Source organism: Dendrobates tinctorius, unplaced genomic scaffold (assembly GCF_039654945.1).
Source record: "Dendrobates tinctorius isolate UK_male_01 unplaced genomic scaffold, ASM3965494v1 ptg000016l, whole genome shotgun sequence".
NCBI classification, from domain to species: domain Eukaryota; kingdom Metazoa; phylum Chordata; class Amphibia; order Anura; family Dendrobatidae; genus Dendrobates; species Dendrobates tinctorius.
This window is the reverse complement of record NW_027361684.1, coordinates 30163750-30191566: the sequence shown is the minus strand read 5'-3', so window position 1 is coordinate 30191566 and position 27817 is coordinate 30163750. Positions and strand designations below refer to the sequence as shown.

Here is a 27817-nt window from a genome sequence, read left to right as displayed (position 1 = left end):
TGCCCTTTGGTGGCAAACCCCACTTTTATTCACTCTCCTTACTTCTGAAAGCAATATTTTGCAGCACTCCAAAGCCAGAATGTACACACTAACTACAGCAACAAGCTCTTCCGAGTCTCTACTGAAAAAAAAATTCATGGCAGAATTTAGTGGCACTTTCCACAGCCCATGAGGCAATGTAACCTTGGACCTCAAAGTGCACGAATCGTAAAAGCACAATATACAGTCTTTTACCTTATGGGGAATACATCACTAAAACATTCTTTAGTGGTTATTGAAACACTCAGCTCATCAACCCAGCTTGCTGTGACTCTGAAATTGACCCAGCGTTTGGGTCGATCACAATAGATCGAAAACCCCAGGTAACAACTAATATAATCAGAATCAGTCGCACATTGCCATAAAAGTAATATTACATACTAGCTGTTAAAAAAAATGATTGACCCCGTATTATATGGGTGAACTGGACTTTTCACAGTGAGAGCCATTCTGACAAATGAAGTAAATCCTGCAATGAGCGGGGTTGGACTAGATGACCTAGGAGGTCCCGTTCAACTCTATTATTCTATAATTCTAAGTAGGATCCCAGCTAAGAACTTTTAAATTAGTTTTTTGCTTTCTCCAAACACTAGGGACTCATCCGTACTCAAAAGTGAGGTTGCAGTTAAAGTTCAATGTGGATCATTATGGAAAAAAATGAAAAAATAGAAAGATACTTCAAGAAAAATCAAAGAACGTGAGAAAAAGTCACAGAAGACAGAACATAAAATAATAAAATCAGTTGATTATAATCTTTACATTTCCTAAGCTAGCCGTAATGGTTGCAACTTTTTATTCCCAAGTTGAGAACACAAGAACGGCATGATAAAAACTTGCAGCACAGGTCATTTAAATATCACAGGATCTGTATTTGCACTGTGTAACTGTATTTTCAGGTGACTTTTCACAAAAAGCCATCATGTGTACATAAGTAAAAACACTATTTTAGACCATCTCACCAAAATGCTCAAATCATCTACAAATCAGAATGCAGTGAGGGATCAAATTACACCCCTCACCCATTGCCTTGTAAACTATATAGAGAAGGGAGAAACTGAAGGGAAACAAAAGTAGAAAGACACAAGCTGAAACTGCTAAGGCTTTGTGTGAAGTTAAAAATGAAAAATACAAGTTACAGTTTCAGCTTGTGTCTTTCTACTTTTGTTTCCCTCCAGTTTCCCTTCTCTGTAGAGTTTACTAGGCAATGGGTGAGGGGTGTAATTTGATCCCTCACTGCATTCTGATTTGTAGACGTTTGAGCATTTTTGGAGAGTAAATAATTAGTGCAGGAGAAAATTAGGCCTGATAAGTGGGGAAAGAGGCATTTTCTCTAAAAAGGCACTTTATATGACAAAATTTCCTATCTTTATTTGAACTGTTGATTTATAGAAAAAAAGAAAATAGAACTTTGCATACCTTTAAGTGTTTTACGATAATACACTTTTTCTTACCTTAGTGTTAAATGCATAACTAAATAGCGTTTGTAGTTTTTTAGCAAATGTCTCAGACTTTCCAGTTTCAGTGGCAAAGAGGATCGTTGCTTTTGTCCTGGCCTTCATAGATTTCCGCATAAGTATTGAAGCAAAAAGCACTGCCCTGAAAAAGGACATAATGTGCATTAAGCATGTAATGTATACAACCAGCAAAACATCTCAGATCAACACATCATCTATTTCTGTAACAGGATTAGCACATGGTTTCCTACGAGGCCAGCGCTGTTTTCTTCTACAATACATGTCCGCCAACTAAATGGGTTCTGAGTAGTGTTGAGCATTCCGATACCGCAAGTATCGGGTATCGGCCGATACTTGCTGTATCGGAATTCCGATACCGACTTCCGATATTTTTTCAATATCGGAATTCGGCATCGGAATCGGAAGTTCAGTTGATTGACGGCCTGACGTCATCATGATGCGCGGTGTGTGCGCATCATGATGCGCCGTCATTTCGGGCCTTCCGGGGGTCTCTGCCGGCCTGCCGGGGGGCTGTGCCGGCCTGCCGGGGGGCTGTGTGGACTGCCCGGGGTCTCTGCCGGCCTGCCGGGGGGCTGTGCCGGCCTGCCGGTGGTCTGTGCACCCTGTGGGGGTCTGTACCGGCCTGCCGGGGGGCTGTGCCGGCCTGCCGGGGGGCTGTGCTGATGTCCGGGGGTCTGTGCAAGCATCGTCCGATGGGACTACAAGTCCCATCGGGCGATGCCTGCTACCATGACAGTGATTGACACATTAGCCAATGATGGGACTGTAGTAGTCCCATCATCCGGCTAATGTGTTAAATGTTAAAAAAAAAAAAAAAAAAAAAAAATACTACATACATACTACATGCATACTACATACATACTACATGCATGCTACATACATACTACATATATACTACATACATACTACATACATGCTACATACATACTGCATGCTACATACATACTACATACATACTACATGCTACATACATACTACATATATACTACATACATACTACATACATGCTACATACATACTGCATGCTACATACATACTACATACATACTACATGCATGCTACATACATACTACATATATACTACATACATACTACATACATGCTACATACATACTGCATGCTACATACATACTACATACATACTACATGCATGCTACATACATACTACATATATACTACATACATACTACATGCATGCTACATACATACTACATATATACTACATGCATGCTACATACATACTACATGCTACATACATACTACATATATACTACATACATACTACATACATGCTACATACATACTGCATGCTACATACATACTACATACATACTACATGCATGCTACATACATACTACATATATACTACATACATACTACATACATGCTACATACATACTGCATGCTACATACATACTACATACATACTACATGCATGCTACATACATACTACATATATACTACATACATACTACATGCATGCTACATACATACTACATGCATGCTACATACATACTACATGCATGCTACATACATACCACATACATACTACATGCATGCTACATACATACTACATGCATGCTACATACATACCACATACATACTACATGCTACATACATACCACATATATACTACATACATACAATACATTCATACAATACATACATAGACATACAGTACATATAACATAGAGTAACATACTTACCAATACTTGTCACATTGTTCCCCGAAGCCATTGTCTTTTCCGGGATAAATATTAACATAACAAACCACAAAAATACTCACCCACGATCCGAAGCAGTCCACGAGTGTGTCCCACGACGATCTTGGGTAGAGAACTGCAGCATCAGATGATGCTGCCGTTCTCTACGGGCTGCAGGAATCCAATGACGGAAGGTAGGTATCCTTCCGCACTGTATTCCTCCGCCACTTAAAAAAAAAAAGTCCCTAGTCTCACTTTATGCCATTGCTGTGTGGGAATTTCCCACACAGCAATGGCATAAAGTGAGACTAGGGACTTTTTTTTTTTTAAGTGGCGGAGGAATACAGTGCGGAAGGATACCTACCTTCCGTCATTGGATTCCTGCAGCCCGTAGAGAACGGCAGCATCATCTGATGCTGCAGTTCTCTACCCAAGATCGTCGTGGGACACACTCGTGGACTGCTTCGGATCGTGGGTGAGTATTTTTGTGGTTTGTTATGTTAATATTTATCCCGGAAAAGACAATGGCTTCGGGGAACAATGTGACAAGTATTGGTAAGTATGTTACTCTATGTTATATGTACTGTATGTCTATGTATGTATTGTATGAATGTATTGTATGTATGTAGTATATATGTGGTATGTATGTAGCATGTAGTATGTATGTGGTATGTATGTAGCATGCATGTAGTATGTATGTAGCATGCATGTAGTATGTATGTAGCATGCATGTAGTATGTATGTAGTATGTATGTAGTATATATGTAGTATGTAGTATGAATGTAGTATATATGTAGTATGTATGTAGCATGTAGTATGTAGCATGCATGTAGTATATATGTAGTATGTATGTAGCATGTAGTATGTATGTAGCATGCATGTAGTATATATGTAGTATGTATGTAGCATGTAGTATGTATGTAGCATGCATGTAGTATATATGTAGTATGTAGCATGTAGTATGTATGTAGCATGCATGTAGTATGTAGCATGTAGTATGTATGTAGCATGCATGTAGTATATATGTAGTATGTAGCATGTAGTATGTATGTAGCATGCATGTAGTATGTAGCATGTAGTATGTATGTAGCATGCATGTAGTATATATGTAGTATGTATGTAGCATGTAGTATGTATGTAGCATGCATGTAGTATATATGTAGTATGTAGCATGTAGTATGTATGTAGCATGCATGTAGTATGTAGCATGTAGTATGTATGTAGCATGCATGTAGTATATATGTGTTATGTATGTAGCATGTAGCATGCATGTAGCATGCATGTAGTATGTATGTAGTATATATGTGGTATGTATGTAGCATGCAGTATGTATGTAGCATGCATGTAGTATATATGTAGTATGTATGTTGCATGTAGTATTTATGTAGTATGAATGTAGCATGTATGTAGTATGTAGTATGAATGTAGCATGTATGTAGTATGCATGTTGTATGTATGTAGCATGTAATTTTTTTTTTTTTTTTTACATTTAACACATTAGCCGGATGATGGGACTACTACTGTCCCATCATTGGCTAATGTGTCAATCACTGTCATGGTAGCAGGCATCGCCCGATGGGACTTGTAGTCCCATCGGACGATGCCTGCACAGACCCCCGGAGCCTGCACAGACCACCGGCAGGCCGGCACAGCCCCCCGGCAGGCCGGCACAGCCCCCCGGCAGGCCGGCACAGCCCCCCGGAGCCTGCACAGCCCCCCGGCAGGCCGGCACAGACCACCGGCAGGCCGGCACAGACCACCGGAGCCTGCACAGACCCCCTGGCAGGCCGGCACAGCCCCCCGAAAGGCCCGTACAGACCCCAGAGAGGCTGTACAAGGGCAGGAAAGGGTTTTTCTTATTCCGATACCGGAAGTCCCATAGACTTGAATGGGACTTCCGGTATCGGAATCGGCGATACCGATACTTTTTTTAAAGATCGGCCGATACCATCCGATACGATACTTTGAAGTATCGGACGGTATCGCTCAACTCTAGTTCTGAGAGTTATCTGATTTCGGCAGCCTGCTTACTCCATTTTACAATGTTGAAAACTCCCTTAAAACCCATTGACTTGTCAGAAAGGATGAATGTGATCAGAACCGTTTTATGTTACTACAAGTGGAAAGACTTGGTTCCCATTCAGATATCTAACTTGACAATCTTCTTACTTGGAGATAACACTGAGTTTGAACTCTTTCTTCTTTGGTTTACTCCTCTCGTTTTGCCACTTGTGAGTTTTCCAAGCATCGATCTGAAATAAACAAAAATGACATAGCTTTGTAAACATTTATCCAAGTACATGGAGTTACCTAGAGAAGATAGACATGGATTTAGGTATCATATTTATGCATCATAAACTTAAGGATTGTCATGGAACCCAAAGTAAGTAATGTTTTTGGAAGATTGGCTCACCAGGCCAAAAATGACATTTTCTAAATTGGTCTGAAGACACACAAAAGTCTCAGTGCTTCAGTACTCACATAAATATAAAATCTAGAAACATTTGAATTTTAGAAAAAGGTGGGTATAAAAAAAAAATTCAAGCATGCTATTAAAAGAGGCCATCCACCAAAATGCACTATCATGGTGAACAATTAACATTCTGAAGTTTAAATTGAGTAATAACGGGTTAGTACCATCATCTACAATTGGATAAATTACAAAGTTCTTGTAAAAACAAGCAACTTTGCTAATTTCTTGTTAATAAAATTGCCCTCTGGTCTCGTGGATGGACTCATATTTTATTGGTTATGACTCGTATCCTAGGTTACAGACCACCGCTGCTGTGTATCTAAACAAGTCGAACAGTGTCTGGCTCATGCGTGCTTTCCAATAGAGCTTGTAAACACTGCCCTGAAGCGGGTTGGATCTCTGGAGAGTACTGGTAGCTACCAATCCAGCCAACTACAGTGTCCTTGTACTCCTCCGAAACTGCAGAGGCAAAGTTGCTTAGTGCAGCTCCAGAAAAAGCAGAGCGATGCCGCTGGTCCAAACTATGGATCAAGCAGGGACACACTGCCCAGTGATGCCGGTGTGACTTTATGGCATGTGTGCACTTGTTCATCTTTATCACAATGGGAAATACAAAAATTGAAAATTATGTAACAAAATGTTTATATATTATCAAAAGAACCAGTTAGTTAGGGAAACTAAACATTTCTTTCATTTTTATATTCATGTAAATGAGGTTTAACTGTCTTGTAATAATTCCAAAAATAGTTTTATTTAAGGAGTGATAAATGGCGGTATGTGTATGAAGATCCAAGGGGTTGTCCACACTGGTCAATGCCAACGCTCAGGAAATTAAGCATTTTGGAATCCCATGAAAATCCATTAGCTGTGTCACATAAAGCCTGACACATGAAGGTGCTGGGTCATCCAGAGCAAGAGACCCTCTTGGTAGTCATTCTCAGCTTTATGTAAGTGTCTCGTTAATCTCTCTACTAACTTAAAATTCCCTGATAGAGAACCTGAAAATTGGGTTTCTAAACCAAGCAACCTCTTTAATAGCATGTCAGTCAATGACATATTGTGAGGAAAGAGGGAGACACAAGTGCAATATAGGGTCTTATCCCACAAATAAAGAAAGCGGTTTGACAAAAAACGGCTCACCTGGTAGTAGGTATTCAAAGCATGTATAGATAAGGGCTACCGCAGACCCACAAGTCAGTCACCGACTATCTGAAACAGAACTCTGCAATGGAATACGTGACACTGTCAAACTTTATTAACCTTCTGGAATTTCATCATTTGGGCAGCGCGGACGAAATCCATGTATTCCTTTGCAGAGTTCAGTCAATGACCTAGGTATATGAGCTGAAGCAGATGCAAAATTACCTTCTTCAGAGGGGCCAGAAGACTGCTTATTGGGGTGCAATGTATAAAATTACTCTAGACAAAAAATTATTGTTAAAATGGTGTTTCAGCCTAACATATTTTATACCTACAGTATTTAGTTTAAAAATACTAAACTGTGGGAGAGTCTGACCACTTCAATGCCTGAATGTCACCAGAAATGGGCACTAGAGGATTGGAATAGAATAGTGGTCAAGTGTGTGCCATATTACACCATTCAAGGTGTATGGCCCTCGCTAAAACAGTCAAACACGTTGGTGATAATTTCTTCTGGCTGAAATATTCCTTTAGAAACATTGTAGAATAATATTACAATTAAGTCACATTATAATGAATTTATTTTATACACAGGTATATGATAACATTAGGAATTAGGTATTTATTTTACTCACTTATAGCGCCATTAATTCCACAGTGCTTTACATACACTATCATCTCTGTCCCCATTGGAGCTCACAATCTAAGTTCCCTATCAGTATGTCTTTGGAATGTGAGAGGAAACCGTAGAACCCAGGGGAAACCCATGCAAACACGGGGAGAACATACAAACTCCTTGCAGATGTTGTCCTGGATGGGATTTGACCCCAGCACTGCAAGGCTGCATGCTAACCACTGAGACACCTTGCCACCCTCGGGACCCAGTGAAATATTTTATAGCAATGAGATGACACCTATGCCTGTGGATGGAACAGAATCAGTGGCTTCAAGTACAACTACGATATCATGTCTTTTGTAGACTTTTCTCCTACCTGATAGAAGTAGAAAGGACTCAGAATGTAATTAAGCATTTCTTGGTGAAACACCTTAGTGATGCTTCCTGACATTGGGGGAACAAGCCAAACCCAATCTGCTGGACATCCTCCCCTCAACCGGTATTCATTGTCCATATGCTTCATGAAAGACTCAGATGCAGAATGATGGTCCATGATAGTCACATTGTGTTTCTGAATATAGAAATGTTATACTAGAAGTTAGCATCTGCTTGATAATATCAAGAATTTAGGAGAAGAGGTTGTGACGGTGCTCTGATGGTAGAAGAATGGTGGTTTGCGTGATGAACCCATTTCAACTGAAGAACGGAGAGAGAGTACTAAAAGTGTACCCATTCATGGACTGAGCGGGATGAAAGTGATTGTACAGCTGCGCAGTGTTGGTGCGCTACCCGAGTACAGTGTGAATAATTAATTACCTTTATTAGAAGTACTCAATTCACTTAAATAGTTTTTGGGTCCAGAAGAAACCTTCATCAGGTGACTGCTAGTAAAGGTTATTAACTATTTGCAGTCTGCTCACTTTTCTTCATCGGGTAGCGCACCAGCACTCTTACGCCATACAGATCAATTTCAAGAATATGTCCTTTATCATTAACAGTTATTCAATTCTTTGTAGACTATGTTTCTAAACATAAAGAGTGCACATTAGAATATTAGGATATATGTTCTATTAATTTGGATATTAGCTGGATTACAACTCCTCCCTGAATTTTGTGGCATATGCATTTGAAAATTTAGACAAACATTACAAACATTTTCTAGGCAAGTCAATTAGTTTAATCAGAATTAATGACTGAATCAGCTAGACTTGGACACAGATACGCTGAAATAATGTGAGTCTTATGTTGGCTTCTGAACATCTAGTTTGTTTCTACCTCGCTGATAAATCACATACAGTGGTGAAATGTCTAATTTTTTATCTTTTTCTTGATTCAACTCAACTTGGCAGAGTTTGAATCAAACAGGTTCTGAGCTAATCTTGTGTCATTTTGCCAAGATCCTCTTTGTGGTTTCTTCAAAACTCAGAAGAATACATTGAAAAGACAAAGGAATATTTGTGGTAACCCAGTGCCCATGAGATCTAAAGATGGCTTTTGGGAAAAGTGGGCTCACACTAACACGAGATGGCAAATTGGTATTGGAATTCCAAATCGGGTTGTAACTGTTATTTCCAAAGACTTTTGTGAGAAATAAAAGCTTGAATCAGATTGTTTTCTTTATGGGCACTGCTTTTCTGCCCATTTGAGCATATTATTATTCATATGTAATTTTTCTTGTCCAATTAATGACATGCAGCTTGAATTCTCACTGGTTGCTGTAGGCTAAAAGGGTCAAAGTTTATTCGTCATGTTACATAAACCCTAAAGGGGGTTTTACACATAGCGATATTGCTAGCAATATCACTAAAATATCACCGATTTTGTGACGTTATAGCGATATTGCTAGCGATATCGCTATGTGTAATACTTACCTCCGACTGATCGCGCGAGATCGGGCGGCTCCATTTCTCGTCGGGCGCTTCCTGCTGGGGCTTCCTGCTGTGATGACGAGCGACGCTGGACGCGGGCGGGAGGACGTCTGGATCGCTGTGTGTGAAAGGTAAGTATCGTCCGCTGCGTCGCTGCTGCATCGCTGTGAGATCTTTCTGTGTGAAAGCTCACTAGCGATCATTTAGCGATGCACCAGCGATCCTGACCGGGTCGGATCGCTGGTCGGATCGCTAAATGTAAAAGGGCCTTAAGTATACACCATAAAATGACAATTAAGTTTCATTTCATGGGAAAATATAGGATTTCCCTACAATATATACATTGATTTGACATTTTCCATTATGGTAGCACTTACCTGGAAGCTGTATAGGACGGCTACATTAATTTCGACAATGGCATGGTCTTTCCACAGTGAAGCCAGCTTGTGAGTTTCTAGGCCCATCCTCTTTCCCACTTCCTGAAAATTCACATTGTGACACATTAGATATTGTACTCATATAGAGATACAAATATAAGATCAAAACAACATGTAATGGTTCCATAGATGGGATTATTTCTGCAGCATGTGCATGGAAATGTATGAAACAATCACAGATTCTAATAAGAAATCTGATACATTTTTCCGATAAGAAACAAAAATGTTATTAAGGACTTGTACTCACTTGCGAGAAATACTGACGAGTGCAATCTGATAAAAAAACAGATTGCACTCGGTCCAATGTTTTTCACTGGGTGACATCTCATCTGTGATTTTTTTCTCAGCTGAAATCGGACTGAGAAAAAAAATCGCAGCATGCTGCGTATCTCAGACGAGACTCACCAATGCAAGTCAATGGGTGTGAGAAAAAAAAAAAAATCGCACAGCACTCGCACCATGTGAGTGCTGTCTGATTTTTACTCACCGGTGTCCTTTGAAAAGCTGGCAATTCATATGCGGCTAGTGTACAATCACACTGACAGGTTAGAATAGAACAGATAGAATATATATATTTACACATAGAATAGGTGTATATACCGTATATACTCGAATATAAGCTGACTCAAGAATAAGCCGAGGCACCTACTTTTGCCATGAAAAACTGGGTCAGCTTATTGACTCGAGTATAATCCGGGTATGCATTGTCCCCTGTGGTTGTATGTATGGCTCCCTTGTCCCCAGTCACTGTCATTGTATGTATGGATGTATGGCTCCCCAGTCTCTCTCCTGGTATGCATGGCTCTCTAGTCCCTATCCTGTATTCATGGCTCTCCAGTCCCTATCCTGTATGCATGACTCCCCGGTCCCTATCCTGTATGCATGGCTCCCCCGGTCCCTATCCTGTATGCATGGCCTCCTTGGTCCCTATCCTGTATGCATGGAACCCCCGATCCCTATCCTGTATGCATGGCTCTCCAGTAACTATCCTGTATGCATGGCTCTCCAGTCCCTATCCTGTATGTATAGCTCTCCAGTCCCTATCCTGTATGTATAGCTCTCCAGTCCTTCCTCTCCTGGTATGCATGGCTCCTTATCCCGTTATCCATATGTATGATTCCTGTTAAAAAAAACAAACATCCTATTTAACTGCCTGCGCTTCCTCGGTGGCACTGCATCTTGTTCTGACTTCCAGCAGCTCTCTTCCAGCTGAGGGGTCACATGGTACCGCTCATTAAGGTAATGAATATGCGCTCCACACCTCTGGGAGTGGAGAGCAGTGCATATTCATTACCTTAATGAGCGGGGCCACGTGACTGCTCAGCTGGAAGAGCTGCTGGCCCCAGCGCCCGGAACGAGATGCAGTGTCACCGACTCACCGAGGGCGCGCAGGCAGGTGAGTATGTGTGCTGGAAGCCGGGGCTGGCTCTGTGACCCGCAGCTCTGCTGCTCCCCCTCCCCCCAGTCGGCTCCTGTCTCTTACCTGCTGCTTCACCGCTCCCCGTTCCCTGCGGTCTTCCATCTCTTACCCGGTCTGAATATGGGTAAGGCTATGGGGAGTTCTTTGATTGCTGGGTTTTTTGGCTCTTTACTATAGCTACTATCGCCATTATTGTCCAGGTGACTGGTTACTTATGTTCTGGTTGCCATACCCTGTACATGCTAGATACCTTATATAATATGGGCATTTAACCCTTTACTTCACCCCCACATTTCCCAAAAATCGTTTCATGAGACTTCAGTTCTGTATGACATACTGGCTACCAATACTGGCACTATGCACTTTACTAGGTAATGATTTTAGGGATATGTTTTGTCTCATGTGTGAAACCCTCCGGTGCTTATAGGTTATACGCTGCCCGTCTGTTCTTGTGTATACTTTTTAATCACTGATTTTGTATATGTATTCACATGTATGTCAATTTGTAATAAAGACAATTTATATGCATCTAGAAAGTAGTCTTGAAATATAGTCATTTGGACTTGCTTTGACTATTTTGTAAATAGGATATAAAAAAAAACTCTGTTCTTTTCATGTTTCACATCATATATTGAGAGTATCCTTGGAATAGGAACATGTTTATGGCAATTCGATTTATCCCATATGTATTCATATATATATACCTATGTATTAATATTTCATAGAGAGATACATAGAAGAATAGCCAGTAATTAATTTGTTGGCTTCTGTAAAATCAATGCAGGAGCCAACAGGATAGAAGACATGGTTTACATACAGTACACATGCAGAATAGTTAGATGTATAGATGTCAGTGACCAATATAATTAGTATAGTGTGTGCAAATTATGGGACATGTATGTAATTAATAAATGATTTTTTTGAGGGAAAAAAATGGTATGGGCTCGTGCACAATTTCTGCGCCAGGGAGGGAAGGCCAGTGACTGGGGGCAGATATTCATAGCCTAGGAAGGGACAATGGTTATTGGCCCCCCTGGCTACAAAAATCTTCCCCCAGCAACCCCAGAAATGGCACAACTCTAAGATGCGCCAATTCCGGCACTTAGCCCGATTGCGGGGTGAAAATGCGTTGTCATGACGGACAGGGTTCGGATGATAACTGTTGTGCCTGTCAGGACGATTCTTTTGTGAAAGTCAGCCAGTAGCTGGCGTTCATAGGAGGGTGTGATTTTCCATTTAAAAACCACTGCTGAAGCCCTGCTATGCATAGCACTAGCGATCAGATGATCGCAACTTCAAGTCACATAAGGAGACTATTAAATATAGTAAAACGTGGAAAAAAGTTTTTAAAAACACAAAATTACAGTTTTAGAAATATTATAGCAATAAAATGCAATAAGAGGTATGGTAATCAAAACATCATATGTACCCCAGAATGGTATCAGTAAAAAGGACAGCTCAGGGTGCAAAAAATAAGCTCTGACACAGATACATATCCCGAAAAATGAAAACGTTACTGGTCACGGAAAATGGTGAAAAAAAAATACTTTTTTTTTTTTTTTTTTTTACAAATTTCCAAATTATTTTTCACCAATTAAATAAAAATAAAACTATACATGTTGGTATCTTTGTACTCGTACTGACCTGAGGAATCACATTGTCAGGTTAGTTTTACCATATAGTGAACGTGGTAAATAAAAATAAAAAAAATTGCAAAAATGCACTTTTTTTGCAATTTCAACGCACTTGTTTTTTCCCCCTTGTTTTCCAGTACAATATGTGGTAAAACGAATGGTGTCATACAAAAGTACAACTCTTCCCGCATAAAGCAAGCCCTCATGCGGCTATATTGATGGGAAAATAAAAAGTTATTACTCTTGGATGAAGGGGAGGATAAAAAGCTATAGAAAATTGCCATGTCATGAAGTGGTTAATAGTGATATATTATATTATTTTCTTTTTGAATACTTTTAGTTTAGTATTCCTATTGATTTGTATTTGACATTTGTAGTATTTCCGTAATTTCTGTGTTATTTGGCAGTCTGCGTGCCTTCTGCAGAATTAATCAGGCCGATTAAAATAAGTAATGACAAGAATCTGCCCTGGGTTTTTTTTGTGGCTCCTAATTCAGATGAAAATGACAGTCGCCTATTCCTTTTAGAATGGGTTTTAGAGCACACGAGAAATGGGTGGGCTACGTGTCAGTTCCTGTGGCACTACTTTCCCATGCCTGTGCTCCGTCATCGCTGCACTCGCTGCTAAGGTTTCACTTACAGTATTTTCTAATCCTAATAATGAAGCCGTTAACCCTTAACCTCAGCACAGCTAACCATTGTGTGAGTCCATTACCTCCAGCACGTTGTACCGCTGAACATCACAGAAGTCTCGAACACCAATTTCTGTCCCCATGTACCAACCATTAAAGGGGCATGCTGTAAATTCAATGCCTCCAGCCTCAAGCAGCATGCTAGAAACTGCAGGTAATATGTACCACCGCAGGTTAAGGTCCTTAAACCATTCGAATCTGTACAAACAAGACAAACTATTAGTCAGCTGAAGAATACTACTACATTGCTCTATTTTTTATATCCAATACATGTTACACAGAGCAACAAAGCGCAAAATTAAAGGGAATCTGCTAGCACAAAATGACTGTCCAAACCAACCACTTGGCATGGCCAAACTGTTCAGTTCTAATTTTCGTCCCCTTTTTTCCTTGTTTCACAGTTCTGGCTTTTTAGGAGCCTGAGAAGAAAGGAAGTAGATGGATAACAAGTGCAGTAGGTGAGAAGGTGTCCTGAACTGTTTGACCATGCCTAGGATGCATCGATCTCCGGTGCTTGGTTTGAACAGTCATTTTGGGCTGACAGTCTCTCTTTAACCAGTTGTAGGAGGCTTAATCTTTAGATCAGGGGCCTAAACAGTGGGTGCTGCTAGAATCGCTGATAGACATCTTTATGTAGAGCAAAACGTGGAGACCTTCAAATCCATCTTCCAACATAAGCTAGCAGAAGTTTATAAAACTTGATATATGAGGATTTGCCTCTATAAAGACTTTTTTTAAAAAAACAAACCCATCCTAGCCATCCATCTTTACATTCATTCAATGTATATATATTGATAGATACAGTACATATCCAAATACAAAAGTTCAGAAAATTGTAAGTATTTTTGAAATGATCTGATTTTCTTACTTTGGGTGTTCCATTACGACTTCAGATACTAGATCTTTTGGCAGCTCAAATAATTCTGGGTCCTCACCATTTGCTTGCAGGACCAGAGGAAGAACCTCAAACCGCTCATATTTTGCCTTCCATCCAAGCTGTATACATAACTAGAAAAATAGTATATCTTTCATTACAAAATGTTAAAGATTCTTTATCAGCCTTCAGTATTTCCTTAAAAGTAGTATAAATCCAACACCCAGTACCTCAATATATGAGCTGATATCTCAACCAGCAGCGGCCTTTGTAAGCAATGTAAGGGGCACAACCATGCAGCTCTTTACACTATTTAATGGCTGCTGCCAAATACTGCCTTTTATCTCCTATTCACTTGAATGATAGATTTATTTATTTTTACTCACTTATATAGCGCCATTAGTTCCACAGCACTTTACAGACATTATTATCGCTGTCCCCGATGGGGTTCACAATCTAAAGCCCCCGTTACACACTGCGATATCGCTAGCAATATCGCTGTAAAGTCACCGATTTTGTTATCGCTGATCGCGTGAGAAGCTCCTGGATCATTTCTCATCGGCAGCTTCCTGCTGCGCTTCCTGTGGCGCCGACGAGCGAGGCGTGCAGCCGGGTGGGAGGACGTCAGGATCGCCGCGTCTGCCAGGTAAGTAGCGACCCCCCGACCCCAGCGATGTCGCTACTGAGATCTGCCTGTGTGGCAGCTCACTAGCGACCACCTAGCAATGCACCAGCGATCCTGACCGCGTCATATCGCTGGTCGGGATCGCTGGTGCATCGCTAGGTGTAACGGTACCCTAAGTTCCCTATCAGTATGTCTTTGGAACGGGGAGAACATGCAAACTCCTTGCAGATGTTGTTTTTGGAGAGATTTGAACCCAGGACCCCAGCGATGCAAGGCTAACCACTGAGCCACCGTGCTATCATCAAATATATTAGTCCTGGACAACTTCTTTACGCTCAAATGTTTCTATACTAATGCACAAAGCATGGGCAACAAACAAGGAGAATTGGAACTACTAACACAGGAAAAGAAATATGATGTCATTGGAATCACTGAAACTTGGTGGGACAATACACATGATTGGAATACAAGACTAGAAGGATACAACTTATTTGCAAGAAACAGACTTGATAAACGAGGAGGGGGTGTCGCATTGTATGTTAGAAACGCATATATCTGCACAGAGATTGAAGCTTCAGAGACTGGGAGTTCTGTGGAAACTGTTTGGGTAAGAATACAAGGACAGAACAATGGAAAGGACACCATTGTAGGCATTTACTACAGGCCGCCTGTGCAAGCTGAAGCTATGGATGAACTCTTTATGCATCAAATGGCCAAGTTCTCCAAAAAAATATGACATAGTTGTCATGGGAGATTTCAACTATCCAGACATTTGTTGGGAATCTCTCTCAGGCAAAACTAACAGGTCAAGGAAATTCTTATCCTCTCTTGCTGACAACTTTATCTTCCAAAAGGTAAGGGAGAAAACAAGGGGAACTGCTACCTTGGATCTAATCCTTATAAACAGGAAGGAAATGGTTGAGGAGGTAAAAGTGGCTGGGACCCTAGGAGGTAGCGACCATGCTATTTTAGAATTTTGGATAACTAGAGGCGGAAGACCTGTGAAGACTCAGACGTCAAGGTTAGATTTCAGAAAGGCAGATTTTAAGGGATTCAGAAAGAGAATTGGAGGGATCCAATGGCTGGATATCCTTAAAGACAAAAATGTCCAGGAAGGATGGGAAATCTTGAAAAATGAAATTCTCAAAGCACAGTTGTTAACAATTCCGAAAAGAGGGAAGAATAGGAAGCAGTTAAGGAAACCAGGATGGATGAACACAGAACTTAAGCACATGCTAAAAAGGAAGAAAAAAATGTTTATAAAATGGAAAGAGGGAGGCATATCTAAAGAAGAATATAATGCTGTCTGCAGAACCTGCAGGGCACAAATCAGATTAGCTAAAGCTGAAAATGAATTGAGGCTTGCAAGAGATGTCAAAAGCAATAATAAAGGATTTTGGGGATATGTCAAAAGTAAAAGAAAAGTCAAAGATGCTATAGGATTTTTACAGGATGAAAATGATGAATTGGTAAGACAGGATGTTGAGAAGGCTGAACTTTTAAATTCCTATTTTGCATCTGTTTTCTCTCAGAAAGGAAATGTAACATCAACTGTTATTCACTGTCCTATTAAGGGAATAGAAGAATCCAGGATATCTATAAACAGAAAGATAGTGAGGAAACACTTAGCTAGCCTAAATGAATTCAAGTCTCCAGGTCCAGATGAATTACACCCCAGAGTACTGAAGGAGATAGCAGAAGAAATTTTTGAACCCCTCTCTATAATCTTTGAAAATTCTTGGAGAACAGGAGAAGTGCCAGAAGACTGGAGAAGAGCAAATGTTGTTCCTATCTTCAAAAAGGGGAAGAAGGTGGACCCAGGTAACTATAGGCCGGTGAGTCTGACTTCTATACCAGGAAAGATCTTTGAACAAATTATTAAACAACATGTATGTCAATACCTGGATAAGAATGAAGTGATTAAACAGAGTCAGCATGGGTTTGTAACTAATAAGTCATGTCAGACTAACTTAATTTCCTTCTATGACGGTATCACTGATTGGGTGGATCAAGGAAATGCTGTAGATATAGTATATCTTGACTTCAGCAAAGCATTTGACAAAGTCTCTCATACAATCCTTATTGAAAAAATGATTAAGTATGGAATGGACAAGGCAACTGTTAGGTGGATTCATAACTGGCTTAGTGATCGGACCCAAAGAGTGGTCGTAAATGGCTGCACATCCAGTTGGAAGAATGTCTCAAGTGGGGTACCACAGGGCTCTGTCCTGGGCCCTGTATTGTTCAACATCTTTATCAACGATTTAGATGAAGGAATTGAGGGTAAACTGATTAAATTTGCTGATGACACAAAGCTAGGAGGGATAGCTAATACTATCAAAGGAGGATTCAAAAAGATTTAAATAAACTGGAGAAGTGGGCAGCAACTAACAGAATGGTTTTTAACAGGGAGAAATGCAAAGTACTACATCTGGGCAATAAAAATGGAAAAAACATATATAGAATGGGAGGAATAGGGCTAAGTGACAGCACATGTGAAAAAGACTTGGGTATACTAATAGATCACAGACTGAATATGAGTCAACAGTGTGATGCAGCAGCAAAAAAGACAAATGCAATTCTAGGATGTATTAACAGAAGCATACAGTCTAGATCACGTGAAGTCATTGTTTCCCTCTACTCCTCTTTGGTCAGACCTCATCTGGAATATTGTGTCCAGTTTTGGGCACCACATTTTAAAAAAGACATCAACAAACTGGAGCAAGTTCAGAAAAGAGCGACCAGAATGGTGACTGGTCTGCAAACCCTGTCTTATGAGGAAAGGTTGCAGGATTTGGGAATGTTTAGTTTGCAAAAGAGAAGACTGAGAGGAGACTTAATAGCTGTCTACAAATATCTAAAGGGCTGTCACATTGTAGAAGGATCAACTTTATTCTCATTTGCACAAGGAAAGACTAGAAGCAATGGGATGAAACTGAATGGGAGGAGACACAGATTAGATATTAGAAAAAACTTTTTGACAGTTAGAGTGATCAATGAGTGGAACAGGCTGCCACGAGAAGTGGTGAGTTCTCCTTCAATGGAAGTCTTCAAACAGAGGCTGGACAGACATCTGACTGGGATGATTTAGCGAATCCTGCTTTGAGCAGGGGGTTGGACCAGATGGCCCAGGAGGTCCCTTCCAACTCTACGATTCTATGATTCTATGATTCAATCCAATTATCGAATTTTTATATAATTGGCTCAGAAACACTAAATGCAGTTATCTGAAAATCTATCTCTTCGATTGTAAAGGAGCCATATACCTAATGGTATTTTGGCCTAAAACAATCTCTCCTGACTCCTCCATACAGATGAACGATCAAATCAACCAAGTGTTCATGGGTTTCCTGTGGAGCGAGGAACAGAAGCCGCGGGCAGCAGTTTATCTCTCAGAAAAATAAATAGAGTGGGCATCTAAATTTAAACAGATCAGTTCTTCACTCCCTCCACATCATTTGTTTTGGGAGAGTCGGGAGGCACATTAGATAGGATCAAGTTTAATCCTTGTTTACAGAGCATGAGGTTGTTCAAGAAGGTATTTCCTGAAATAATGCCACATTTGTCTGCCATAAAAGTTTATGAGCCTCAGTTGAAATACCTGACACGGCCTATCGCAAAAATATCAGACCCTTTTTTGTAATCTTAGACAACTTTAATAAACCTGGACAAAAATCCAACTAAAACGTTTTATGTAATCCATTAACAATTTTTATTTTCTAAAACCCAGAAATTATGTTTTTCTTCATTCAAGTGCATAAAATCAGTGACACAGTTTACAAAACAAAGAACCTAACATGTAAACCTAACATAAACCCACTACAAAGGGCCTCCACCTATTCCCCAAACCTTGGGAACAAGAGGACAAGTACAGTAAGTCTCAAATTTCAGTGGGTGAGCACCCCTTACTGATCCTATGGTGACCCACATGTGTTCTGTTGTCTACCTATTCTTGCAAAGCTTACCACTAGTGCCTAAGTGTGGCTCCTCTAGAAAAGGACTGGAGTTCAGGGTGAGATCGGGTGGGATCAACCCTCCCACTAGATAAATAGAAAGGAAATCATCCTATAAGGGCACCTAATCCCATTGTTGCCATCTACAGAGCCCTTCCATTCTTATTACTTCAAGCAAATTCTCCCCATCTCAGATACTCAGTATGAATGTCCCAGGTTGGATCAGGAAGCTAAAGGTAGAACTAGCTTTTCCTTGTCTTTGTGAGATTGAATAAGGCTGTAACCAATGTCATAAATCTACTTGTACAATTCTATGATGTGGAGGATGACTATGATGAATGGTCATGTATCTCACATTTTCACAGTCCCTTGGAATCACATACCTCTGTAAACTCTATACTGCCAGGATCTCCAAGTATGGCTCCATCTTCCAATTCATACCCTGCATATTTTATTAGCTGACTATTCCAAACTCGAAAATCATGTTTCCCATCAGTACGTTGAGGAAATACAGTAATCGCAGATCTGAAAGAAGAAAATGTGGGATTTCAAAGGAAAATAAATTAGCTATTCCTTTGAATTTCACCAAAAAAAAGTGTAATCATCATCAGTGCTTGGAAACTTTCTCATGAAATCATTATCTCCTCACATCAAAGTCCAAGAAGCATGATGGTTTCCAGTTGACTCTCAGAAGGCATGGGCCACTGGGTGATGTAGGAAGCACTACATATCACATCACAGTCCATTGCATTTTGAGGGTTCAACTTCACCCAGCGAAGTTTAAATTCAGGTTTAAATATAAATGAAGAACAACGACCACAGATAATTGAAGATAACTGGATATCAAACGACTTTTTAGGTTTTGCTTACATGGCCGTATCTTCGGCCCGACAGCACTCGGACCAATGTTATTAAATAGGGCTGTTCAGATGACCACTTTTTCACGGACTGAATTCTTAAGTGACAAAAATGGCAGCATGCACTTATTTTTTTGGTATTTTAGATGAGGCTCACCTATTCAAAGGAATGGATGTACAAAAAAATCGGATCCATACTATTCATCCAAATAGCATCCAATTTTTACAGATACACTGCAATTTTTTGACATTGTAAACTGTATTTGTTCTTGTAAAATTTTAATAACTACTGATGTATAAAAAGCAGATGTTATACGAAATGTATACAAATGACAATAAAGATGAAAAATCAAATACATTTTTTTGTTTTTAATGAAGATTGGACAATTTTTCACACGTTCGTATGAATTTAGCCTAGTCACTGGATAAAGATAATAGTTTTAACTACAAGTCTTTGAAAAAGTTCTTATTTATAAAAGTTTTGAGAATTGTGTCATCTTTGCAGTTTGTTTGAAGCGTCACTCCTCTGTTTTTATTGTAGCGCTGGAATGAAGCTTCTAATCTAGTGTCCCTGACCCTGGTCTTACACTTACCAGCCAATATCTTCACCTTCTATTGCCGCCAATCCAGTCATCTTCTGCAGGTTGTGGCCTGTTGGATCACTCCAGTGGTTGCTACCATGCTGGAAGTCACTACTCAATGTAAGTCTATAAGAGGCAGAGCGAAGCCAGAACGAGGATCTCATAGACTAACATTGAGATTATGATCTTACCTCTGACTTCCGGTCAATCTTAAGTTACAGTAACAAGATGGGGGTGCGGGACCGGAGCGGTGACGGGAAGAGCTGAAGATGGCCGCTGGTAAGTATAAAACTAGGGTCAGGGAACTAAGATTAGTGGCAACACTCCAGTGCTGAAATTTAAAAAAACACTTGAATGGTGCTTTAATGATAGTTTTAGGATATTTTAATAGGTCAATTTCTTATTTTTGCAGTAGATACACAGAAATGTAAGTTCATATTTACCAAGTACTCGACACATATACAAATATTGCACCTCTCATTACAGATGTAGAATAAAGTTGTATATAACATTTAGAATTAAAAAAAAGAAAATCCTTTCCATAAACCTTACCTAAGGTTGCCACCATTTGAGGCATACTTTATATGGCGACAGATGAGCTGGAACATATCTTGAGCTGTCTTGCACTGTCGAGCATCAAACACCTTTAATAGAAATATGGAATGTGTGATTTGTTGAGCTTAACATGCTAATGCCTAAAAAAACAGTGAGATTTCATCGTTTTGAGATCATCACCTGAAATCCCAGAAATATGTGTTATTATAAAGGCAGCAAAAATGCAAAGTGCTAATGTGGCGCCCTGCGTCTTTATCGCCACAAAAGGGGTAAATATGTACTGTTTTGTATGTGTTTTGTGAGCAACGAGAGTTATGCTTTCTCTGCTAGAGACCACACAACTCACACACAATTTGCCTCACTCCCTCACTTGTCTGAAGCTGAGAGCTTTGCAGACATGCCCTAACTGAGAGGGGGAAAGGCGGAGCTGTTGTTTCAGTGAACAAGAAGGAGGAAGGATGTCTTGGAGGTCATGTATAGACATGTGCTCGATCCAGGAGTGAGAGCTAAGAAGCATCAGGGACCAACCCCTAGACCATCCATGATTTCAGAGCAGGGTGGTAAGCTGAGAGACTGCGTGGGATAATACGACCAGCAGAAAAGTGTTTTCCCTCAGAAATACTTCAAGAACCTAGGAACAGTGAAGGATAGTGCAAGTGGAAACTTGAGCTGCTTCACAAAGGATTCATGCTGCAAGTTGCCAAAGGAGAAATTCACAGTGAGTAGAGGCAATACTGGGAAGTTCTAAACTCCAGGAAGCCTTGGTCCCAGGAGGGATTAGAATAGCAGGATGTTACACTGAGTCACAGCAGGGAAAGATAACTCCCATTCTGCAGAGCTGACTGGAACCTGGTGAGAGTTGTAATATATCCTTTGAAATGTGGGTCGCCCACCCAGGGCTGTGGGGGGGTTACTCAGTACCGGGCCCGATGAGCTTCAATGGGAGATCACCTACCATCGAAACCTTCAAAAAGAGCCTGAAGACCCACCTCTTCCGACAAGCCTATAACCTGCAGTAACCACCGATCGACCAAACCGCTGCATGACCAGCTCTACCCTCGCCTACTGTATTCTCACCCATCCCTTGTAGATTGTGAGCCTTCGCGGGCAGGGTCCTCTCTCCTCCTGTACCAGTTATGACTTGTATTGTTTAACCTTATTGTTCTTGCTTTTACTATGTATACCCCTCCTTACATGTAAAGCGCCATGGAATAAATGGCCCTATAACAATAAATAATAATAATAATAATAATAGATGTCACAAAAGCAGGGACCCGGCCCGTGGCCCTGGGCACCCATTGTAAAAGGGGTTGTCACAGTGTGTGTATGGTGATGAAAGTTTATAAGTGATTCGTGACGCCACCTGTGGTGTTTGGCAATGGAGATGTAAGCCAACGCTGCACACAGATTCTCTGGGACAGATGGTGTGGTGCAGCAAGGATGTTATAGCCCTCCACAGGCAGGGCTGTAGTCCCAGGGCAGTGTAGGTGAAGTGACACTCGGATGGTGTAGTGTCAGGCGCAAGGGATGTAGCAGTGCGGGGAGGGTTGGCGCAGGAATGAGTGGAGGACACCAGGGCATGTAGTTCCAAAGCTTTACTCACAGTCTGTTGTACAAACAGGTGCCTGCCTCCGTGCCGTGTCCTCCGGGTCAGGGACTCAATCAACCTCCAGGCCGGATGGAATACTCCTGTCCAACACTCCGCCAACATGTGCCTTTCTGAACATCTCCTCTTATAGCACCTTTAAATGAAGTACTCCTAGTACTGAGTTACACTGGAGTTCCTCCTGTCCGATGTTCTTATGAACTCTACTTGTACGACAGACAGCTGTAGCCTGCTTCGGGGACCCCTTGCTACTAAGTCCCGGCTCACTATCCAGTTGCTGTTGTGCCCCCAAGTCTTGTGTGGGAATAAAGTGGTCACTACTTCTATTCCTCCGGTGTCTGTTGCAGGACCATTAGTATCCATACAACCTCGGGGACCGGGCCCCGGCCTTGCGCTTAGAACTTCTTGGAAGGGTTCTCTTCTAACCCACGTCCTCTGTTCTCTTACTCCTCACGTTCCGTACTAATCTTGCTTTCTATGGAGAATCAGGCTTTCAGTCTATGTTGCTCTCACTCTTACCTTCCTGTGCCAGCAGACCCAGGTCACTGGGATCTGCTGCAGCACTACCATCCATCTATCCTCTCTCCGGGGATCTTCTTCTCTCCAACTCCCTAACCAAATGATCTATAATCCTAAACTCTTCCAGCTTCTTGTAATGTAAACTAACTCCACCCACTTCCCAGCACATTTCGTGTTCCAAGCAGGGAGCCTCCAATGGGTACTTTGCTACACTCCAAGCAGGGAGCCGCCGAAGGTGCTTTGCTACACTACTTTGTGGTGTGGGGTGCAGGTGTTCGAGCGTGGCCAGGAGACTCCACCTTACCTTGATGATGGGGCACCACACCTCAGGAGGAGGTGCAGTACCTCTGTGGCGACTGAGCCTCAGGGGCGCCACAAATGCACCTGAACTTCAGTAAATGATAAAGTGACTTTTCTTGTCTCCTGCCTTATTACTCCATGCCTTCTACTTGCATCACAATCTCTGGGGGTCTGCCCTGGTTGGAGAGGGTTTTACATCTGCACTGCCATCACCATCTACTCCCCCAAAGATCATCTGCAGTCCTGGCTATATTACAGTCGAACACTCCAACTGGCGTCACGAATCACTACATAAATTTTATCCCCATCCAATTCTACCCCTTTTACACGACAGCCTGAGGCCACGGACCGGGTCACTGCCACTGTGACATTTCCCATTGAAGTTAATAGTCTCGGTACCGAGTATCCCACGGCCTCTGGGGCGCGTCATTAACCAATCGTGGGTACTTTAATAAGTGTGGCTCTGATACATTTACAAATGTATGCAGATATGCAGATGTAGGAAAAAGAAAAAAAAAAGTGTCTATCCTATAACTGATGCTGCTTTTCAATAAATGCATTTTTATGATATTATCGAGAAAACTGGTGATGTTCTAACTTGCTCTTTGACAATCTACAATCTGGTTTCCACGCCCATCACTCCTATGAGACGGCCCTGACCAAAATTAATAACGACCTACTTACAGCCAAAGCTAATGGACAATACTCTATACTCCTGCTTTTAGACCTGTCCTCTGCTGTCGACACAGTTAACCACTGCCTCCTACTACAGATCCTCTCCTCCTTTGGTATCAAAGACCTCACCCTATCCTGGATCTCCTCATACCTTTCCAACTGCACATTCAGTGTCTCCCACACTACCTCCTCATCCTACCCTCTCTCTGTTGGAGTCCCCCAAGGCTCTGTTCTATGACCCCTACTCTTCTCAATCTATAAACTTGGCCCGGGACAACTCATAAAGTCTCATGGATTCCAGTACCACCTTTATACTGATGACACTCAGATCTACCTCTCTGCTCTCCAGAATCTCGGAGTGTCCATCAGCCATATCCTCCTTCTTCTCCTCTCGCTTCCTCAAACTCAATGTGGACAAATCTGAACTCATCTTTTCTCCATTTCATAGATCTTCCTTACCTGACCTATCTATCACAATTAACGACATCATGCTTTCCCCCGTACTGGAAGTCCGCTGCCTCGGAGCAACCCTTGACTCTGCCCTGTACTTCAAACCACATATCCAAGCTCTTTCCACCTCCTGTCGCCTCCAGCTCAAAAATATTTTTAGAATCTGTCCTTTTCTCAACCCTCAATTGGCTAAAATGCTTGAGCATTCCCTCGTCATCTCCCGCCTAGAGTACTGCAACATCCTTTTCTGTGGCCTCCCTGCTAACACCCTCGCACCTCTCCAGTCCATCCTTAACTCTGCTGCCCGACTAATTCATCTCTCTCCTCGCTACTCCCCCACTTCTACCCTCTGCAAATCTCTTCACTGGCTCTTATTCCCTCAGCGTATCCAGTTCAAATTACTAATACTGACCTACAAGACCATCTATAACCTTTCTCCTCCATATGTCTCTGAACTAATCTCCCAATATCTCCCCTCATGTAATCTCCGGTCCTCCCAAGACATCCTTCTCTCCTCCAAACTTATTCACTCCTCAACCAACTGCCTCCAAGACTTCTCTCGTATATCCCCCAACCTCTGGAATTCTTTGCCCCAACACGTCCGACTATCAACCACATTCGGATCCTTCAGACAGAACCTGAAAACCCACCTCTTCAGGAAAGCTTACAGCTTGCAATGACCCCACTGCCTCTTCAACACTACTGGAGCTACCACCTCAACCAATGCAGGAGCTGCTGCAACCCTCCGACCTACTGTCTCCTTTCCCACCGTCCTGAAGAATGTAAGCCCGCAAGGGCAGGGTCCTCTCCCCTTTGTATCAGTCTGTGATTGTTAGTTTGTTTACTGTAAGTGATATCTGTAATTTGTATGTAACCCCTTCTCATGTACAGCACCATGGAATCAAGGGTGCTACATAAATAAATAATAATAATAATAATAATAATAATAATAATAATGTTCTGTTCCTTAGGCTGTGTGCACACGCTGCGGATTTTGCTGCGGTTCCGCAGCGGTTTTGGCCGCTGCGGACCTGCAGCAGTTTCTACTGCGGTGTACAGTACCATGATTCCCTATGGGAATCAAAAACTGCAATGCAGATGGTGCGGAATTTTCCGCGCGGATTATCTGCGGTTTTCAATCCGCAGAAAGAATTGACATGTCAATTCTTTCTGCGGATTCTCCTGCGGTTTGCCATCTCCTCCATTGAGGAGATGAAAAACCGCAGGGCAAAACCGCAGAGCAATCCGCAGGTAAAACCGCAGGTATTTTGACCTGCGGTTTCACCTGCGGATTTTACAAAATCCGCGCGGATGAATCCGCACCTAATCCGCAGCGTGTGCACACAGCCTTAGGCCACATTCACACCTTCAGTATTTGGTCTGTATTTTACATCAGTATTTGTAAGCCAAAATCAGGAGTGGAAAAATCAGAGGAAAATTATAATAGAAACACATCACCACTTCTGCATTTATCACCCACTCCTGGATACTGACCAAATACTGAATGTGTGAACATGGCCTTAATAAGGTGCTTTTACATGTACCATTCTACATGTGCCTCTGCTTCAAAATGGCACATGTCAAATAACACGCTTTTTCATAAATGGGTTGGTAACTTTAGCAGTGTTAAAATAAAAAAACATACTCAACTAGCTATCACTGCTGCCAGTTTCCACTTCAGCTCGCCTGGCTTCACCTTTTGATAGAAGGTGAAGTGACTGGTTGACTGTACTGATAATATGTTGTTCGAGCTGGAGGAAAGAGCTACAAGACTCATTCTCTGGACTTAGACAGAACTTTACTGCTGCAGCCAATCAGTGTCCACCGATTGGCTGCAGTAGTCTTCTGATGATGACCCTTGCTAGAAAAGTAAGCCAGGAGACTGGCTTCGGACACCAGCAGCTGAAAGAGTACTGAAGCTGAATTTACCTGCAAATTATTCCACTGAATCCGCCCTATGCATCGGGGGGCATTTCTCCACGCCTGTTTAGCTGCAAATACCAACTCCTCATACGTTAGCTGGTAGGTTCCTGTAAGTTCAATTTCTTTGGTAATAGTTTCCAGTCTATTAAGGTAGTTTTCGATTTGCGGCCTGAAATTAATTAAAGATAATAATGGATTTAAAGATTTCTACATTCAAGTTAAAAAAATGAAATAGAGCTAGACACCCTAATTACTGATTGTGGTGATAGACTCCCAATTTATTCTCAGCAGTTTTAGTCTGTTCTAAATATTATGTGCTGAAGTTTCCAGGAATATCACTTGTCAGAAGAGATAGACGAGGCAGCAGCGGCACTCAGGAACTGGTGCGTGATGGGGCCTCAAGAATACTGGCACATGGCACATTGGGGGGCAATGTTACACATTTTGCTTTTGGGGCCCTAGAGCTTGAAGAGACAACTCTGTACTAACTTTTTCTGGAGCTAAATCACCTATACGAATAACTTACTCTTTGAAAGACTTGTAATATTGATTAATGAACTCTACGGCTTGAGGTAGAAGAACATCCTGTGGTATTGGCTTATCCCTTGGACCTCTCGTGTAGCAATTAGGATTCATTACAGATCCATGACAAATAGTAGACTGGCAGGTGAGGTTCTGCAAAGAAAATTGTGTTTTATTCAATTATCATCATTTTAGCACCGTAGGAGATAAAAGGGTAAATAAACCTATTATAACCATGCCTGAAAAGGGTCTTAAAGGGAACCTGACTGTAAGATTTATCACTATAAAGTAAAACCATTTCCATAATAGCGCTGTGATGCCTATTAACGTGATACCTGCAGTGAAGGAATCCAATCAGTTGTTGTTGAATAAATATCCTCTAAATTTTTGTTCTAATGATATCTTCTGTGCATCGGGAGGGCATAGGTGAAAGGGTCTTCTGCTTCTCTGCCCCTCCGTCATGTTCCTCTTTTTCTTTCAGGTCATTGATTATTCAGTGAGCTGCCTCCTTTGCATAATTCAACGCAGCCGCCATCATTGGGGTGGGTGGCACGTGCGCAATGTAATTCTACAGCCGATCTTTAATCAAATGGAGCCAGCAGCGGCACATGCACACAGATCAAGATTTCAGTTCAATGACTTCTTCATTAAGTCAAAATTGCAATCTGCGCATGCGCCGTCTCCATTGTCATTTTATTGAAGACCTGAAGGCCATCCATAGAATAACACTGCACATGCGCTGCCCACCTCAAATATTTAGTAAAAAAAGGAGACAGGTCACTGAACAATCAGTGACTTGTAAAATTATCAAAGGAAGCTGGTGGCGGGGCGGAGGAGCAGAAAAGACCCTACCCCCTAGGCCCGCCCTAATGCACAGAAG

General features: G+C 41.5%; 1 protein-coding gene across 1 annotated transcript in view; it reads right to left on the bottom strand.

The window, feature by feature from the left end:
- NOS2 (nitric oxide synthase 2) overlaps positions 1-27817 on the bottom strand; it is a 74441-nt gene that overhangs the window by 32305 nt on the left and 14319 nt on the right. The window contains exons 6-15 of the mRNA XM_073565615.1: positions 26942-27090; positions 26422-26584; positions 20940-21031; positions 19333-19474; positions 14366-14505; positions 13521-13695; positions 9692-9793; positions 7823-8017; positions 5387-5469; positions 1491-1635 (exon numbers count right to left, since the gene is read on the bottom strand). Coding sequence (XP_073421716.1) covers positions 1491-1635; positions 5387-5469; positions 7823-8017; positions 9692-9793; positions 13521-13695; positions 14366-14505; positions 19333-19474; positions 20940-21031; positions 26422-26584; positions 26942-27090 — 1386 coding nt within the window. The remainder of the gene's footprint in view (positions 1-1490; positions 1636-5386; positions 5470-7822; positions 8018-9691; positions 9794-13520; positions 13696-14365; positions 14506-19332; positions 19475-20939; positions 21032-26421; positions 26585-26941; positions 27091-27817) is intronic.